Source organism: Sorghum bicolor, chromosome 3 (genome assembly GCF_000003195.3).
Source record: "Sorghum bicolor cultivar BTx623 chromosome 3, Sorghum_bicolor_NCBIv3, whole genome shotgun sequence".
NCBI classification, from domain to species: domain Eukaryota; kingdom Viridiplantae; phylum Streptophyta; class Magnoliopsida; order Poales; family Poaceae; genus Sorghum; species Sorghum bicolor.
The window spans coordinates 63,995,384-64,012,412 of NC_012872.2; the positions used below are offsets into that span (position 1 = coordinate 63,995,384).

Sequence of the window (17,029 nt, forward strand, 5' to 3'; positions counted from 1 at the left end):
AATAAAAATAAAAACTAATTGCACAGTTTGGTCGGAATTGACAAGACAAATCTTTTGAGCCTAGTTAGTCTATAATTAGACAATATTTGTCAAATACAAACGAAAAAGCTACAGTATCCATTTTACAAAACATTTTGGAACTAAACAAGGCCTAGGATACGATGGTGAAGGGAAGGTACGGACCACGGAGACAATCGACAACGCCAAGTATCGAGCCGGCATGGTCTGAGTCTGACGCGGCAGCGGTGGAACGTTTCCACTGCTGGTGCGGGTGATCAGGCGGCCGCGCGCAAGGCACAACACGAAGGCTCGAATCGTCCGTGGACTCGTGGTGATACATTGACATTGACACGTTGTTTCTGCAAACTGGAGTACTTCAGTGGTCGATCGCCCGATCCAGAGCAAAACTAGTCGAATCGCGCTGGGCAGGCCACCAATAACTTAGACCTCGTTAATTAGCTCTGCGTGCAAAGTTTGACTTGTAAATGCAGCACAAAACTTTTCCACCGCCACACCACACGTCCACACCACATATGCCGGCATGCCTTGTACATGCATCTAGCACAAAAATAGCTAAGTGAGGAGAAATAGGGTTAATCTTGGGCCATTTTAATGGGAGTTTTATAGAGTTTTATGGACATGTATCGATGAAAGACGATGAAAATTTCATAAGAGCAGGAGAGTTTTATTAAGACGAAACTCTTCTATACTACTTCTAAAATATAAATATGTTAAAAACTGAACTATGAAACCTCCACCAATAGCTTTAACAGAGAGTTTTATAGCATAGTTATCAAGACTATCACATCAAGTATCATGATGACAAATTACATTTTGGTAAAACTCTCTCCATCTGCAATGGTAATTGACCTGAAGCAACGACGAGGTAGCGAGTCCAATCCACCCAGCAGGCAGAGTGGCCGAGATGCCCCCTAAAGCCCATAACGTTTTCGGGGGAAAAGTCCACTAAGCTATACATGATATAATAAGTAAATTTTATTATACTTCAATCATATAGTAATTAGTTTATTATAAAATTTTTATCACAATTGGACCACAAAAAACTACAACTATGAATTATTATAATTAATTACAAAAAAACATAGATATAAAGTTACAGTAAAAATTTTATACCAAAGCATGTTATATTATATATTCATTGTGTAGTCCAATATTAGAATTTATATTTCATGAATTTTTTATGATTTACTATGATTTTATAAAGATTCAGCCAAAATAAAAAAATGCAAATTTTAACAAACACCTACTTTTGAGCGATTTCTAAAAGACACTAGTTCTTGATAAATTGGTTGATGGACAATGTGCCTAAAAATACTTTTATAAAATAGATATAAAATCATACAAGTGCCCCAAATTATACCATAAAATCTTCTAGACTCTCAAGATAAAACCATACAGTAAAATATTGTTTTGCACTGAAAAAATATATTTTGCCTATCTTCATAAATAAAAAAAGGTAACTATGGTTAATTTGTTCATGTATTTGTAGGAAATTAAAAATCTTGAAAAAATCATAGATTGTGTACATCACTGAATCATGACTACACCTAAAAATATCAACTCAAGATAATACAACTTCATATATCAACTAAGCTTGACAGAAGATAAATCTATAACTCAGTTATGCTAAATATACCATTATGAACTTTATTATTTTAAGCTGGTATTTTAGCACAGTCATGATTTGGTGATATACATATTCTATGATTTTTTTCAAGATATTTAGTATCCTACAAATACATGGACAGATTAACTATGGTTAACTTTGTTTATTTATGAAGATAGGCAAAATAACCATCTTTACTACAAAACAATATTTTACTGTATGGTTCTCATCTATTTTTTGGGAACAAGCTGTATGGTTCTCATCATGTAGAGTCTAGATAATTTTATGGTATAATTTTGGAACACTTATATGATTATATATGTATATTATAAAAGTATTTTGTTAGGCATGGTGTCCACCAACCAATTTATCAAGAACTATAATTTCTTTCAGAAGTCGCTCAAAAATATGTGTCCGCTAGCAAAGAGCCATCACTGGCATGTTCAACAACAAATTTTGCCTAGAAAAGACAAAACTGTCTTCAAAACTATTTATAATGGAGCTAGAGAAGTAAGATGAGCATTTTTAAAAGTTGAGGGAAGTATTTTATCTGATTTTGGAGTTCAGAAAAAAAGACAAACTTTGACAACAGTTGAGAGTGGTAATATGGACTTTTTTCAAACACAACTGGTTGCTCTCCTGTGGGCTTAAGATGGTTCATTAAAAAGGCCCGATGCGCGCGCAGCTGGACACCCGAACAGGAGAAATGTGTCACTACTTATCCTCCCCCAAATTGTCATAAAACTATTGCTTACTGTAGTAAAAATTACCTTCAAAACCGTTCCAAAAAGGTAGAATACACGGTTTACAAAAGTTGAGTGAGGTGGTTTATCTCCTCTAGGCTTAAGATGGTTCGTTAAAAGGCCGATGCACGCGCAGCAAAACACGAGAAATGTGTCACTACTTTTCCTCCCTGATTTGTAGCAAAACTAAGGTTCACTGTAGCAAAACGTCTTCAAAACCGCTCTAGGGAGATAAATGCTTGGTTTGTAAATTCGAGTGAAGTGATTTGCCCGGTCTTGAATTTGAAGAAGAAAAAAAGGAGTATCACGAAAATTAGGGGAGGTACTTCTATAATTAAGCCACTGTGCGGACTGGTGTTCTCATGGGCCGACTACTAGTTCCCTGATCAGATTGACGGGCCCAATTACAACCATAAATTGGGCCGGTGTTTGCAGGTCAACGCTAGTCATCGTGATATTTTTCTTCGATTCTTTCCCCAATTGTTGCTTGCCGATATGCATTTTCACTTACTAAGAGCATCTCCAAGAGCTTTCCATTCTCAACTTTGCATTTCAGGGGATTTGCAAAGTTGCAAATGAGTTTGCAAAGTTCCCAAAGGGGGATCTCCAACCGTTTTGCATTCTCATCAAGTCCTTTCCCGAAATTTTTTCCCACGCGCCATCCGGCCAAAAAATTTCGCGAGCAGTGCCAGATCGCAGTCCGTGTTCGGCGTACGAAGACTTGCGTCGCGATGAAGATGTTGTGTGGCGGCGGCGAAGGGAGCTGTCGCGCGATGAAGAAGCCGAGCGATGAAGAAGTCGCGTGGCGGCGGCGGAGGGAGATCGCGGGGGGGGGGGGGGGGGGGAGATAAATCGCGCGGGAGTCCTTTGGCGCGCCGAGTCGGGCAACCGCGATGCCGCCCAAAATATTTCGCGCGAGGGGACCGAGCGGCCTACGTGGCGGACCGAATTCCTTGCGAATCCCAAATGCAAAGCCTTGAGGAGGTTTGCATATATGCAAAGTTTCCACCTCTATTTGCAAACCTTACCAAATTGCAAACCTCATTTGCAAAGCCATTGGAGAGGTGTTTTCTACTCTTTTTTGCAAATTGGGCAATGCAAAGTTGATTTGCAAAGCCCTTGGAGATGCTCTAATAAAAATAAATAAAAGATTTGTTTTCATTCTCATGCTCTAGATTCAAAACTTAAATTGTTTTTCACCTTCAATTTGGCTATTTTTTGTTCTGTTTTTGTAAAGTCCATATTGACTGGTAGTTTTATACTTGCGCTCCTACCCTACCCTACCCTCAGGCCTTGTTGAGTTCGTGAAAATTTTTGGCTTTGACTACTGTAGCATTTTCGTTTGTTTTTGATAATTAATATCTAATTATGGAGTAACTAGGCTCAAAGATTTGTCTCGTAAATTACAGACAAACTGTGCACTTAGTTTTTTATTTTCATCTATATTTAATACTTTATATATGTGTATAAAGATTCAATGTGATGAGAAATTTTGAAAATTTTCGAAGACTAATCAAGGCCTCACTCACCCCCTCCCCCTCCTCGGTTGCAAGGACACGCATAAATACCACCAGTATCACTGGTATACTACGACTGTGCTGCACAGAAATTCCACATGCTGCGTGATGGAAGCAATCAGTCGGAAAACGATCAGCATATGGGATGTGCCTACAAGCTCGCGATAGATATCTTACGTTCCGATTGACCATTTTAGCCTATTGACTAACACAAGTCTTTCCATACTCCAAAATAGTGGTACCATTTCTAGTTAAAAATCAGCAGCCTCTTCACTTGAGTTTATCAACTAAATCTACTAGTCATTTAGCTATGTTTTTATTTTATAACAAATCAGTTAATATTACTTTCTGTCATAATTAGCCAAACAAACAGGAGCATACATCGCCCCGATACACATTTGAGTGCAAGGCAAAACCTTATCATTCTTTTAAAAAAGAAGAGATGGGCAGAAGTAGCAACGCACACACTTCACGGCGACAGGTGATGATACGACCCTTCCAGCTAAAAAAAATCTTACTAGTGGTACTGCTGACAGACCTGGGCAGTAGGCCCCACCGAGCGATGCACGTTATCCATGGCGCCTCGAGGCGGGCCCGGCGAATGCTGGCCCTTGGATCCAGCCGAGCTCGCATGCATGCGCATTCGCTGCCTTCCAAACGGAGGAACGGGAAATTAACAACGCGATTACGCGAAGCCTTCAAAAAGCCAGCCTCCCCTCCTCTCCCTTCCAGACAGACAGCCAGCCACAGCGCAGCGGTGTGTGTGTCTGCGCGAGAGACCAAACACCAACCTCCCCCCACCCTCGACCCATCCCTCCGCGCATCCCCACCTCGCCGCCGCCGCCGCACGGTCTCCTTCCCCGAGGTAAGCGCCGGACCCTACCCCTTCATCCGCCCCTCCTCCCGGGTCGATCGCCGGGCACCGCGTCCCGGATTGGTTAGCGTGTCGGCGGCGGCGGCGGTGGCGCGGAGGCCGAGGCGGGCGCGGACGATCGGCGCGGCGCGGACCGATCTTAGCGGCCGTGGTGTCTGATCGTGCGGGGATCGCTCCGGCGCCCGCCGATCTCCCCGTTTTTTGGCGGAAATTTTGGGGGCGGCCTCTGTTCCCTCGGTTGCTGTTGGTACCCGTAGAGATTTTCTGGGAGCGGCCCGGCGGGTTTCGATGAGGCGGGTGAGGTATTGGCGTGCGTTAATCGCGCGTGTTTTGATCGGTTTTTCGAGAGAGGAATTCGTGTGGAGGACATCAGGATAGGATTTGGGGGAGGAGAGGGATAGTAGGGAGCTGTCTGTTGGGAAATCTCATGTCATGGCTTACGTAGATTGTTTTACCGCAATTGGGACAAGGGTCAGTAGCGTTGCATTAGTCCTAGACGCCTATCACGAATAAATGAAGGCTTGTTTGTGCTTGCTCGATCAGTACTTATTTATCCAGATGTGTTTTCTCATGTTTCCAGTGATATTTTATGTTTGATGAGCTGGTAGTATAATGTGGTACCAGTGTATTAACTACCTAATGACGCTGTTGTGGTTTCGATTGACAGATTCGTATGCGATAGGAAGTGCATGGGGAGAAAGGATGCCAGAGTTGCGTAGTGGAGTCCGGCAATCTCGGTTGAGGGCAAAGAAGGTTGAGGATCTTGTGGCTCAGGACCCTACAGACAATTTGGTTGTGGCGGCACCTACGGTGGCAGGAAGGCGTGGTAGAGGAAGGGGTGGAGGGAGAGGAGCAGCACGGGGAAGGGGAGGAAGAGGAAGAGGTGTTCCAGTGATTGACTTGGATCCTGACCAGCCTTGTGAGGTTCTTCCAGGAGCTGGTGTTGGTGGCCGCGCTGCAGGTGGAGCACAGCCCATTGGAGCTGATAAGGTTGTGAAAATGGATGGTGGGAGTGCTGAGAAGATTGCTGCAGGTGAAGATGAAGGGACTACATCTCCAGTCCCAGAGAAGGTATGCTCTTCTTATGCAGTTTTGCTTGCCCTATTTGGCTGTGTATCCTCACTTGCATGATTTCCTTAGCAGTGTCATTTCTTGCCATTGAGTTTAGTTTTGGCAGTGAAGCTATCTTAGAAAATGGGATAATAATGACAAAATATAGATTGTGGCAAGGTGTGACATGACACATGGGGTATGGTATCATACAGTTTTTTTTAAAAAAAAAACTAAATGTAGTTCATATATGTGCCTATTTTCCATGCAGCTACTCATTATGCATCTTTGAAACCTACATATATTAACTAATATCATCAAGAATCAAGTGGCAAAATTCAGCACCTTCTTCCTTACTCTATCGTTGCTGTAATGGTTGTATAATAAATATCTTCTTGATTTCTAATGAGAATGAATGAATGAAATGCACAATTCTTTAGCTGGAGGTGTAGCGATTTCATAAATTTATGGGATAGCCTGTGGATCAGATGTGTAGTGACCTAAAGAAGTTTGGAGCTGGTAAGGAAACAGAAAGTTATGGATTCAATATGGCTTGGTACCATTTTCCTGAGGAAGACAGTGCTATTCCTTTAACATTAGATCACTTAGGCTCCGTTCGGTTACTAGGATTCCCGGCCAGAATCATTCCTGGGCTTGTCGTTTATTCATTATTTTCTATAGGACCGGAAGCATTCCTGGCCTGGATAGGTCGGGAACGGTGAACGAACGAAGCCTTAATGTGTTTCTTAGTGTAACTACATACTGTCAGAGTGACAGTCACCTGTGCCAGGGTAGGTACACCATCCTGCATTCATGTTTTGTTTGTCTCAGGCCACTTCCAATGATATAGGTGAGTGTCTGTAGATGCAGTTGCTTTGTTCCTCTAAACTTAGCATCATATCTTGCATGGTTTCAGATGCATAAATTATTACATCACTTATGTCTACCTCTAGACTTAATTTAATCAACTGAAAGTGTCATGTCTAGTTTTATTGCCAACCTTGCCCACTGGCCTTGGTTTGCAAGGTTGGTCAAGGCAAACCTTGCTACTTGAAGAGAGACATTTTTGGTCTCCATCAAAAGCTACGAAATCCTTGCCCGGCTTGCTCAAATTCAAACCAAGCAAGGGAACTGACAATACCGTCTTGTCCCCTTACTAGGTAAGGCCAGGCAGGGTGCACAAAGAAACCAAACATTCCCTTATTTTAGATCAAAGTGTTTTAAGTCCAGGCTTTTTTTTGTTGACTAGGTGAATCGAGCTGTGAACATGATAAAACCTGTTTGCATGCATCTCTAAATAGGCCAGATTACAGTATTTTTCCAAAGTATTGAATCTTGTATTATGAGATATTACAAGGAGCTATAAAAGATAGAGAGCTCACATCTGTAATCAGCTCTTGAGCACTCTAAAACTGGATAGTACCGGACTACATGTAGTTGTCAGATTAATTTACTTCATCTAGTTAAAAAATGGCTAGTGCTGCAAATAACCCACCTATGCCTCAAATACTAGCATGATTTTTTTCACTCTACTTGGAAGATAGAAATTCAAAAATGAGAATCTTACAACAAATTCTTGGATTGCTAAAAAGTAAAAGGTGGCATGTACTCCAGCTCCAGGTTCATGAATTATTTTTTATTAGTAATATATTTTGGTAACTGGTAAGAACAGCCAGCTCTGGCCAATGGTGCCAAAAGTAGAACTGCAAGTGTATAACTGAATTTGAAAATTTGGTCTCCTTTAAATGATATATATCTTTTGCAGGTTCAAGTAGGCCATTCTCCGCAGTACAAGGTTGAGCGCAAGTTGGGGAAAGGTGGTTTTGGCCAAGTATACGTTGGCAGAAGGATTTCTGGTGGAACCGAGCGCACTGGACCTGATGCTTACGAGGTTTCTATATAGTTTACCCTGGAAATTACTCAAAAAAGATATCCTCTTCTATGAAAGTTATACTAATACATGGCTTACTGACCACAGGTTGCTTTAAAATTTGAGCACCGAAACAGCAAGGGCTGCAATTATGGCCCTCCATATGAGTGGCAAGTTTATAGGTAATTACATCATATTAAGCTGAAAGTGTATATTACACTCTTACAGAAGAACTTTAGGAATCATAGTTATAAAAAATGTACTTTGAAACATGGCGATACGAATCATCGTATGGTTTTGTGTTTGGTTCAGTAACTCTTGACTTACACTGAATGGCTAAGGTACATTGGTGGCTCCATTCATTACTACTGAACTCTGCCATTTCTTTGTTGTTTTGTTTGTTTGGCAGCATTCTGTTAAATATGATAGCAGTATGTGATGTTATTACTTATTAATATTTACTACTTTTAAGGACAAATCTTAATTTAATGTATTTGTTGTGCATCTGCTTCAAGTGCTCTGAACGGGTGTTATGGTGTACCATGGGTTCATTACAAAGGTCGGCAAGGAGATTACTATGTTCTGGTTAGTTCTTACATATATATGCATAGTTGAAACTGAGTTTATATTACTTAAGTTAAAGAACTAAGCATTACAATTATTCCAGGTGATGGATATTCTAGGGCCCAGCCTTTGGGATGTCTGGAATTCATTTGGGCAGACGTAAGATGATATGTTCTGTCTGCTTTGTTTCACTCATGTTCTTCTAAGCAGCTGACTGGTCACCAATATTTGATTCAGGATGACAGCTAATATGGTTGCTTGCATTGCTGTAGAGGCAATTTCTATACTTGAGAAACTTCATGCAAAAGGGTAACTAGTGTATATTTACTGAATTTTATTTGACATACTGTATCTCCCAATTATTTATTTATTGGTAATTTTCCGTCAGGTTTGTTCATGGAGATGTTAAACCTGAGAATTTTCTACTTGGTCAGCCTGGATCCCCTGACGAGAAAAAACTTTTTCTGATTGATCTTGGGTTAGGTACGTCATGACGCTTCTTCTGTGATTGATATTTTGCTTGCACATGTTAAGATGGTCTAACCAATTTGTCACACTGCTCTTTGTTAATATTCTGTGAGCTATGTTTCACATGTGCTTTAAGCTTGTTATATACCATTGCTGATCTAAAATTTGAGTTAACAAGTTTTTAATTCCTACAATTTACACTGTCAGCATCTAGATGGAAGGAAGCAGGGTCATCTGGACAACATGTTGAATATGATCAGAAACCAGATATTTTCAGGTCTGTTTTTTTTAACCAAATATTGTGTTTTTCATTTCCCTTCAATGTACTGACCTTACTTTGCCCCTTCCTCAACAGAGGTACAATAAGATACGCTAGTGTCCATGCACATTTAGGACGTACTGGTAGCAGAAGGGATGATCTGGAATCATTAGCATATACATTGATATTTCTTCTTAGAGGAAGGTTGCCGTGGCAAGGTTATCAGGTTTGCTATCTTTCTTTGGATGGGATTGTTGAATCATTCTTTTGGTTATGACTATGCATACTTCCTTATTCATTGTCATATTTACACACTTGAAACCATTTTCTCTTATCTTTTTTGTCGAATTCACATATAGATTGAAGTTGTGTTTGAACTGTTTTATTTTGCAGGGCGAGAACAAGAGTTTTCTTGTTTGCAAGAAGAAAATGGCTACCTCACCAGATCTACTATGCTGTTTTTGCCCACCTCCATTCAAACTCTTCCTGGAGACTGTGACAAACATGAAATTTGATGAAGAACCAAATTACTCAAAGCTCATTTCCCTTTTCGATGAATTGATTGAGCCCCAGCATTTGAGACCTATTAGAATTGATGGTGCATTGAAGGTTTGTTTTTTTACCACAAGGAATGACATTTCTTATTTTTTCTATACAGTTGTTTTTATGCAATTTTGTATTTACTGGATATCTGGCTTAATTTTGCATTCGATTACTTTCATATGTAGGCTGGACAAAAGCGTGGAAGATTACTTGTAAATCTAGAAGAAGATGAGCAACCGAAGAAGAAAGTTCGACTTGGAAGCCCAGCAAATCAGTGGATTTCAGTTTATAACGCTAGAAGGCCCATGAAGCAGAGGTAACTAAGTAAATAATTGTTTCTTTTTGGTGTATTCATTGTGGATCTTGTCATGATGTGCTTAATTTTCAAGTTAGACCCTGCTTGTGTGGCGGTCCTGACTCCTTAACCCCTGTATGAGATGATTTTGTGTGGACATTTCAATGGTTTAGGAGAAGATGTTTATATATTATTTGGATGGACTTTTGTCCACGCAAGTACATCTGTTTTTGCTTCTCCATAATCTGTTTGAATGTGGAAGGAGTTACCTCCTTGGGAAGCTTCTAGTCTTAATTATCACTAAACATTTTGAGGTGTTCCCCTGGTCTTTGACAAGGAGCAATAGATGCTATATGCACACAGTTGTGCTGCATTCGCAACTGAAGATTCATTAGCAGAAACCTTATAAAATCTTTTATAGTGCTTTGCCATTTTAAATGTCCTGGAAAAATGACAGTTGAGAATGTATCACAACTGCAGGTTGTAAGTTACTAGAATGTATCATCTAAAGTAGTTATATGGCTTTATGCTCTAAAATGCTTTCTTTTCTTTCAGATACCATTACAATGTAGCAGATGCCAGACTTCATCAACACATAGAGAAGGGTAATGAAGATGGATTGTTCATTAGTTCAGTAGCATCTTCAGCAAATCTTTGGGCCCTCATTATGGATGCAGGGACTGGTTTCTCATCCCAAGTATATGAACTTTCACCCATATTCCTTCATAAGGTATGGTCTCAATTCTCAAGCATAGTGCTTTTCTAATCAAAGCTACATTTTAAGCTACATGGTGCCTTTTCTTGCACTTTAGGATTGGATTATGGAGCAGTGGGAAAATAACTACTACATCAGTGCCATAGCTGGTGCAACGAATGGGAGTTCCTTGGTGGTTATGTCAAAAGGTCTGTCCTAATTGATGGCTGTATTGGAGGCCTCTTATATTTATTTATTACATTCATATGAAAAATCATTTGGTGGTGCCTACTGCTGTCAGTGTTACTGACCAAACATATACACAGTTAAATGCTCTATGCTGACAAATGTTTGCTATGGCATGCAAAGCAATTGGTTACAACTGGATCCTGGTGGTTTTCACGTTCTTGTTTGCTTTCTAGTTTCAAGATATGTTACAAGATACATTGAGAATACACACAAGTAGGACCTGATCATTGACTGGTTGCCCTAACCTGTATTGGGTGGGCATGGGCCACGATTTCAGTCCAGACACTGGCTCGGGTGTGGGCTGATTTTTTGATCCCCCTACCCAATATAGTGAGACCATCTCAACCTGGGAAAAAACCCAACCTGATGCATCTGTCAGGTGGGCGCAGGCCAAAAAATATCTGGCCTGACACATCTGCCGGTAGGCCTGGGCCAGCAAAAAAACAATGGGTTTCTGGCCTGACCCAAACCTAACCCTATCTGGGGCTTGAACGGATCTACACACAAAAAAAAAAACAAATCAGATGAATGTTTGATATGTCACAGTTCTTCTAAAATCAGGCCCTCAAACTGTCCTTTTCCAGGACTTGGATGCTCCACTTCTATACTGTTAGATGCAAGCACAACTAACACAAGTTTTGGGCTGATAGTAACAGTTTTCTGTGATTCTATAGATATATATCCTGTTTCTGTAGCCTTTCACTTTGCCAGTTTGCCTTCTCTGCGTTGATTTATCTGTGCATTTCGGTTTAAAATTGAACCTATTTACTCTTTGCAGGAACTCCTTACACTCAGCAGTCTTACAAAGTTAGTGAATCATTCCCCTACAAGTGGATCAACAAGAAATGGAAAGAAGGTTTTCATGTTACATCAATGACAACTGCAGGCAGCCGCTGGGGTGTAGTTATGTCAAGGAACTCTGGATACTCTGAACAGGTATTGTGAAGTTGTTTTTGGTCAATGCACAGTTAAATGCATATTTTGCAATGGTACTTCTAGTAGCAGCTGCATATAGAACTGTGGTATTTGAAACTATCTGTCTTTTAAACAGAAAGTGACTCACTACAGGATACATAATAGAACGTGCAATATTTGGAACTATCTGCTATCTGAAATCAAATTGATTGTGCTTTCTTTTCTGTTATGCAATGCAGGTAGTGGAATTGGATTTTCTTTATCCTAGTGAAGGTATTCACCGACGATGGGAGAACGGATATAGAATAACTTCAACAGCAGCCACTGGTGATCAAGCTGCTTTCATATTGAGTATACCCAAAAGAAAGTTAATGGATGAGACACAGGAAACTCTTAGAACATCTGCTTTTCCAAGCAACCACGTGAAGGTATGATCATATATTTTTATCCTTGACTACGCTGTCAAAATTAGTGCGCTTATTTGAACTGAAAATTAGGGTTTTCGTGTTAAAGTTGCCGTGATTTTGTCTCAACTTGGCATGTAGCCTTCCCCATCCAGAAGCAGGAACTCAAATCACCCATCTAACGTCGACAAAATAATCTGGGTCTTTTGCAGGAGAAATGGGCCAAGAACCTTTACATTGCTTCGATATGCTATGGCCGGACAGTGTCATGAGGCTTGCTCAACTGCATCCCTAGTTGGGAAGAGCATATTCTGATGAGTAGATATTGGAAAAATCAGCAATTTTTGTTGCTGCTCTCTATTACTCTCTGTATGTGTAGGTAAACTGGTCAAGATGAATCACCTCACAATGGCCAGAGTAGGAGCTTAAGAAAGAACCGAGAGGAAGGTGGAAAGCAAGCAGCCAATAAGCAGACGAGGAGGATGTGATCTGGCTAGTAGCGGGTGCAGACGCTAATGGCGTCAAATGTTTTGCATCAGCATGTTTTGCTTCGCTCCTGACTGCTGTGCAAGAGTAGACAGCTTGTAGCCTCCTTCGGAGGCAAGTCATCTGAGAACCATCGTGTATAGCGTATGATGTCATTGCATTTTGTTTAGTGGAAGCCAAGTTCCATCTTTCCGGAACTCTGAAAATGCTAAGTTATTATGCGAGGAAAACAAGTGTACTGATAAAATTCGGTGTATCGATTCCATTATTCGATAATTCTCACCTGCATTAATTAATGCAATGTTGCATTACTTATATCATCCTTTTTTTTTGGTCGCTTCACAGAAGAATTTCTGACGTGCTTGCTACCATCATTTCAGGAAAGCAGGAATCCAGTGAAACGAACTATAGTACTCCCTTTTTACTCACAAGAGAGTTGTTTTGGACAAACTTTGAGTTAAATATTGAGAATATAAATCATGAATAACTTTTAAGTTGGTGAGTTTGAAAATATAAAAACCATATAAATAGATTTGTCTTAAAAATTATTTTTATAAAAGTATACATATATACTATTTTTTTGATAAATATTTTTATAAAAATAAGAAGTTAAAGTTAGGCTTACCGTGTCAATGTTCAAGATGATTTTCTTTATGAGTAGGGAGGGAGTAACCTTAAAAGCAGTTTGTGACTCGTGAGTATGGAGGGAGTAATCTCAAAAGTAGTTACCAGGATAGGTATATAAAGCTAGTTTGTGAGTACGGAGGAAGTAATCTCAAAAGCAGTTACCAGGATAGGTATATAGAGCTAGAGCAACTAAGATAGTGTTGCACATCATGGTTTGCCGGCAAGTTTCTAGAGCATAAACCCATCACGCTAATAAATTTCGTTGTTTAGTTCCCTTTTTTTCAAAAAATTTAGGTTTTGGTCCATTATTTTATGCCTTATTTAGTTCATAAAAATTTTCAAGATTCTCCGTCACATCGAATCTTTAGTCGCATATATAGAGCATTGAATATAGACAAAAATAAAAACTAATTGCACAGTTTACCTGTAATTTGTGAGATGAATCTTTTGAGCCTAGTTACTCCGTGATTGGACAATATTTGTCAAATAAAAACAAAAATGCTACAGTAACCAAAAACCAAAATTTTTACGAACTAAACAAGGCCTTACAAAATGGAAGTAAACATTATGCAAACTTTTTGGCGAAAAGGTGGTTATTCTTCATTTTGGTTTTTAGCCTCAAGAGACAAAAGAAAACCCAAAAAAAAGCCCCAAGAGGTTCTCATGAGGATAATAAATTCTGCATTTTTTATGAAACTAAACATGACTCTGAAAATTTTGGCATTTTGCATTTCATCACTCCAAAGTAGTTGGCATTTTGTATTTTGGATTTTATGGGGAACTAAACACCCTCTCAATAAATTTCATAACTATTGTCGATGGAAAAAAGAAAACTCAGTTGTAGGAGAGTTAGGGGGCGTTGAGTGTAGATTTATCTGAACACACCCTTATTTTCCTGCGAAAATTCTCTCATTGCCACTAAAATCTATACCAATTCCGTCATTGCCATAAAAAACTATGGATTTCCCTCATTGCCATCCATTTAGAATTTTTGATCCTCTCATTGCCATTATCGTTCAAGCTTTATTCCTTTGGTTATCATCCATATAGATAATTTGTTCCCTTCAATGCCATCGACAAGATGGGACACCATTACAAGGTGTTCGTAACTGGACTAACTCTGTAAACACTATTGATAACAAAAATTGATCATTTTATTTATATTCTAAGCTTGATAGTTGCTTAGGCGATTTATTTTACCGAAATAATTAAATTCAAGTTTAGTTCAACTTAATTATTAAACTTAGTTATGATTATTAAAACTATCATGATTTGTAAACTAATTAATAAGTTGGCTAGTTTTGCTAATGACTAATTAGACTAATTATAAATTAATGATTAGAATATATTTTAGACATAGTCACCTACTTAATAAACAAATTTATCTATATGGATGACAAACAAGGGAATAAAACTTAATCATGCAACGGTAATGACAATAAGGGGATCAAAAATTCTAAATGGATGGAAATGAGGGAAATCCATAATTTTTTACAACAATGAGAGGACTCTTATAGATTTTAGTGGCAACAAGAGAATCCTCTCTATATTTCTTCATCCTTCACTTATGCCATAAGTGAAATTTAAAAAGTAAGTTAAAGAAAGACTAAGAAATACTCTTATATTTCTTTTGAACGGAAATAGCTTTATGCTAATCCATAGTACTCTATTTTACTTTAAACTAGCAAAGGTTCCTGTGCATCGCAACGAGATGTATATGTTATGTAGTCACTTCACTAACTTGTAACTTAATTTATTAATAATCATATCATGTGTTCCAATTCATCTTGGATCTGGACTCGCTACAATGCCTCGATGTATGATAATTTGCATGAGCACGAGAAGATTACATGTTTATCTAATGACCATATTATGTGTTCATATTTGTTTCGGGCTAGCTAGATGAGTTGCTCTAACTTATAGACTCGGAAAACATACTCATAAAATGCTCTATGCTTTACACATATACAGATATAAACATATAGATTAATTTACTTTAGATTGCATAAAAAATTTAAAAACATGGTAAGTATTCTAAATGGATTCTAGTCAGATGAACATGTACACCAATTGGCTTTGTAACTATTGGTACCGTGTTTGTTTGAAAAATATGTACACCAATTGACTTGACTATATGGATTGCGTCTATCATTACATGGCTAGGCGGAACCCAATACCTCTTATAATCGGTCTTCATACTAATACTCTACTCAAGTTATTTGAACTTATATAATCACTAGGTAAATGTCCGTACGTTGCAATGGAAAAAATTAATACCACGATAATACATGTATGAATGTGTATCATACTGGTTTGGCAGCACAGCTACACCAGCGACGAAGACACGAGCTGGATCTACGGAAAGGACACGCTGCCGGCTTCGCTGCCGCGGGGCTTCGTCGCTGGTGAAGGTCCCGATGAAGATCTGCTGATGCATATGTGGGCAATCCGGATCAGGGGAGGGCTCGTCGTTGGCGCAAGGGCTCGGCCTCGGTGTTGGCGTGGCGGGGATCATGGCCGACGGGACTCGGTCATTAGTGAGCCGACTTGTTGTTGGGCATTCTTAACGTCACTACCAAAAGTAGATAGTTTTCTAATTCTAATAACGGTGCCAAAAATGTCGAACCTATCCCTCATGCCACTTAAGTCAAGTTGTCATCCCCAGCATGACATAAGAGACGCGGTATTGAAATATGCAATTGCTCATCTAAATAAATAATCAAATAGGATCTGCAAGCGCACAGATTAATACCGATGTAGCATTTTAACCGGGAAGTATTCTAGGTATCGTTATTTATATTTTTACCACTGGAAAGGGATTAGTAACCATCAATGTTGATTATAGAATGAAATATAGAATTGAGTATCTATCATTGCATGTATAATTAAGAACATTTATCTAACTCTTTCATACAGGATAAGTGTCACATAAAAGATATATAAAGTAATGAATGGTGACAAAGATAATTAATCTGATCAGCATAACTTAGCCACATATAAATATGATAAGCACCTCAATTAGATATTCTAGCAAGTCATTAGCATGGAATTAGGACGAACTATAAGAATATTTCCTAAGTCATTCTTAACTATACAGTCTAGCATATCATAGTTAGTGCAATTATATTTAGCAATCATTGTGAGACAAGACTACACCCATGCATAGTGATATTATCAAAAAATATGAGAAACATAGCAATCACTGCCGTGTAATAATGTTGCTCTGCCAGCCCAATTCACGAGAGGGGGACTATATAAGAATCAATGGAGTTGTCACTACCACGAACTACCCCGCGATCTGGCATATAGGGTACAATCGCAGATAAATACGGTATAAGCACCACGCCTACACAATATTTATCATTTACCCATGGATCCGATGGATAAACGCTATACGATCCTAAACATGTATATAATTCCAATCTAACTAAGCCAAGTATATAACTATGATAAACTAAGAACAATATAATTGCGAATATAAACAAGTAGAGCAAAGTCATAATCAATATATTGAAGTAGAACAAAGTCATATTCATAATATCGAAGAACAAAGATGAACAATTGAAGACCAATAGAGAATTACCAAGAATCCTCTTGACAGATCCGGAAACCAATCGAAGATTGACTCCTTCTAGTTCTAATCCTATGTAACTATGCTAATCTAGATATCTAATTGATGTGGTGGCTCTAGGCTTGATCAGAGGCTTCTTCTTCCTTGATGAATAATGAATTAGGATTGAGAGGTCCCCTCCTCCAGGGGCCAGGGGGTCTGGTTTTATAGTCCTTCCAAGTGAATATGGGCCGTCGGATCAAACCGACATTGATTGAACGGTTATCCTCGATC

General features: G+C 39.1%; 1 protein-coding gene across 3 annotated transcripts; it reads left to right on the forward strand.

Moving 5' to 3' along the window:
* LOC110433807 (casein kinase 1-like protein HD16) lies at positions 4,600-12,873 on the forward strand. 3 transcript variants are annotated; one of them, XM_021456475.1, is made up of 17 exons: positions 4,600-4,752; positions 5,429-5,832; positions 7,577-7,702; positions 7,790-7,863; positions 8,197-8,266; positions 8,349-8,404; positions 8,483-8,554; positions 8,634-8,728; positions 8,921-8,990; positions 9,069-9,198; positions 9,366-9,581; positions 9,701-9,831; positions 10,366-10,540; positions 10,623-10,713; positions 11,532-11,689; positions 11,908-12,096; positions 12,285-12,873. In XM_021456475.1, the coding sequence occupies exons 2-17, from the start codon at positions 5,464-5,466 to the stop codon at positions 12,342-12,344; spliced, it is 2,082 nt and encodes a 693-aa protein (XP_021312150.1). In that variant the 5' UTR covers positions 4,600-4,752; positions 5,429-5,463; the 3' UTR covers positions 12,345-12,873. The 3 variants fall into 3 exon arrangements, with proteins under 3 accessions (XP_021312150.1, XP_021312152.1, XP_021312151.1); XM_021456477.1 differs by lacking the exon at positions 4,600-4,752 and adding an exon at positions 4,916-5,058; XM_021456476.1 differs by lacking the exon at positions 4,600-4,752 and adding an exon at positions 4,926-5,063.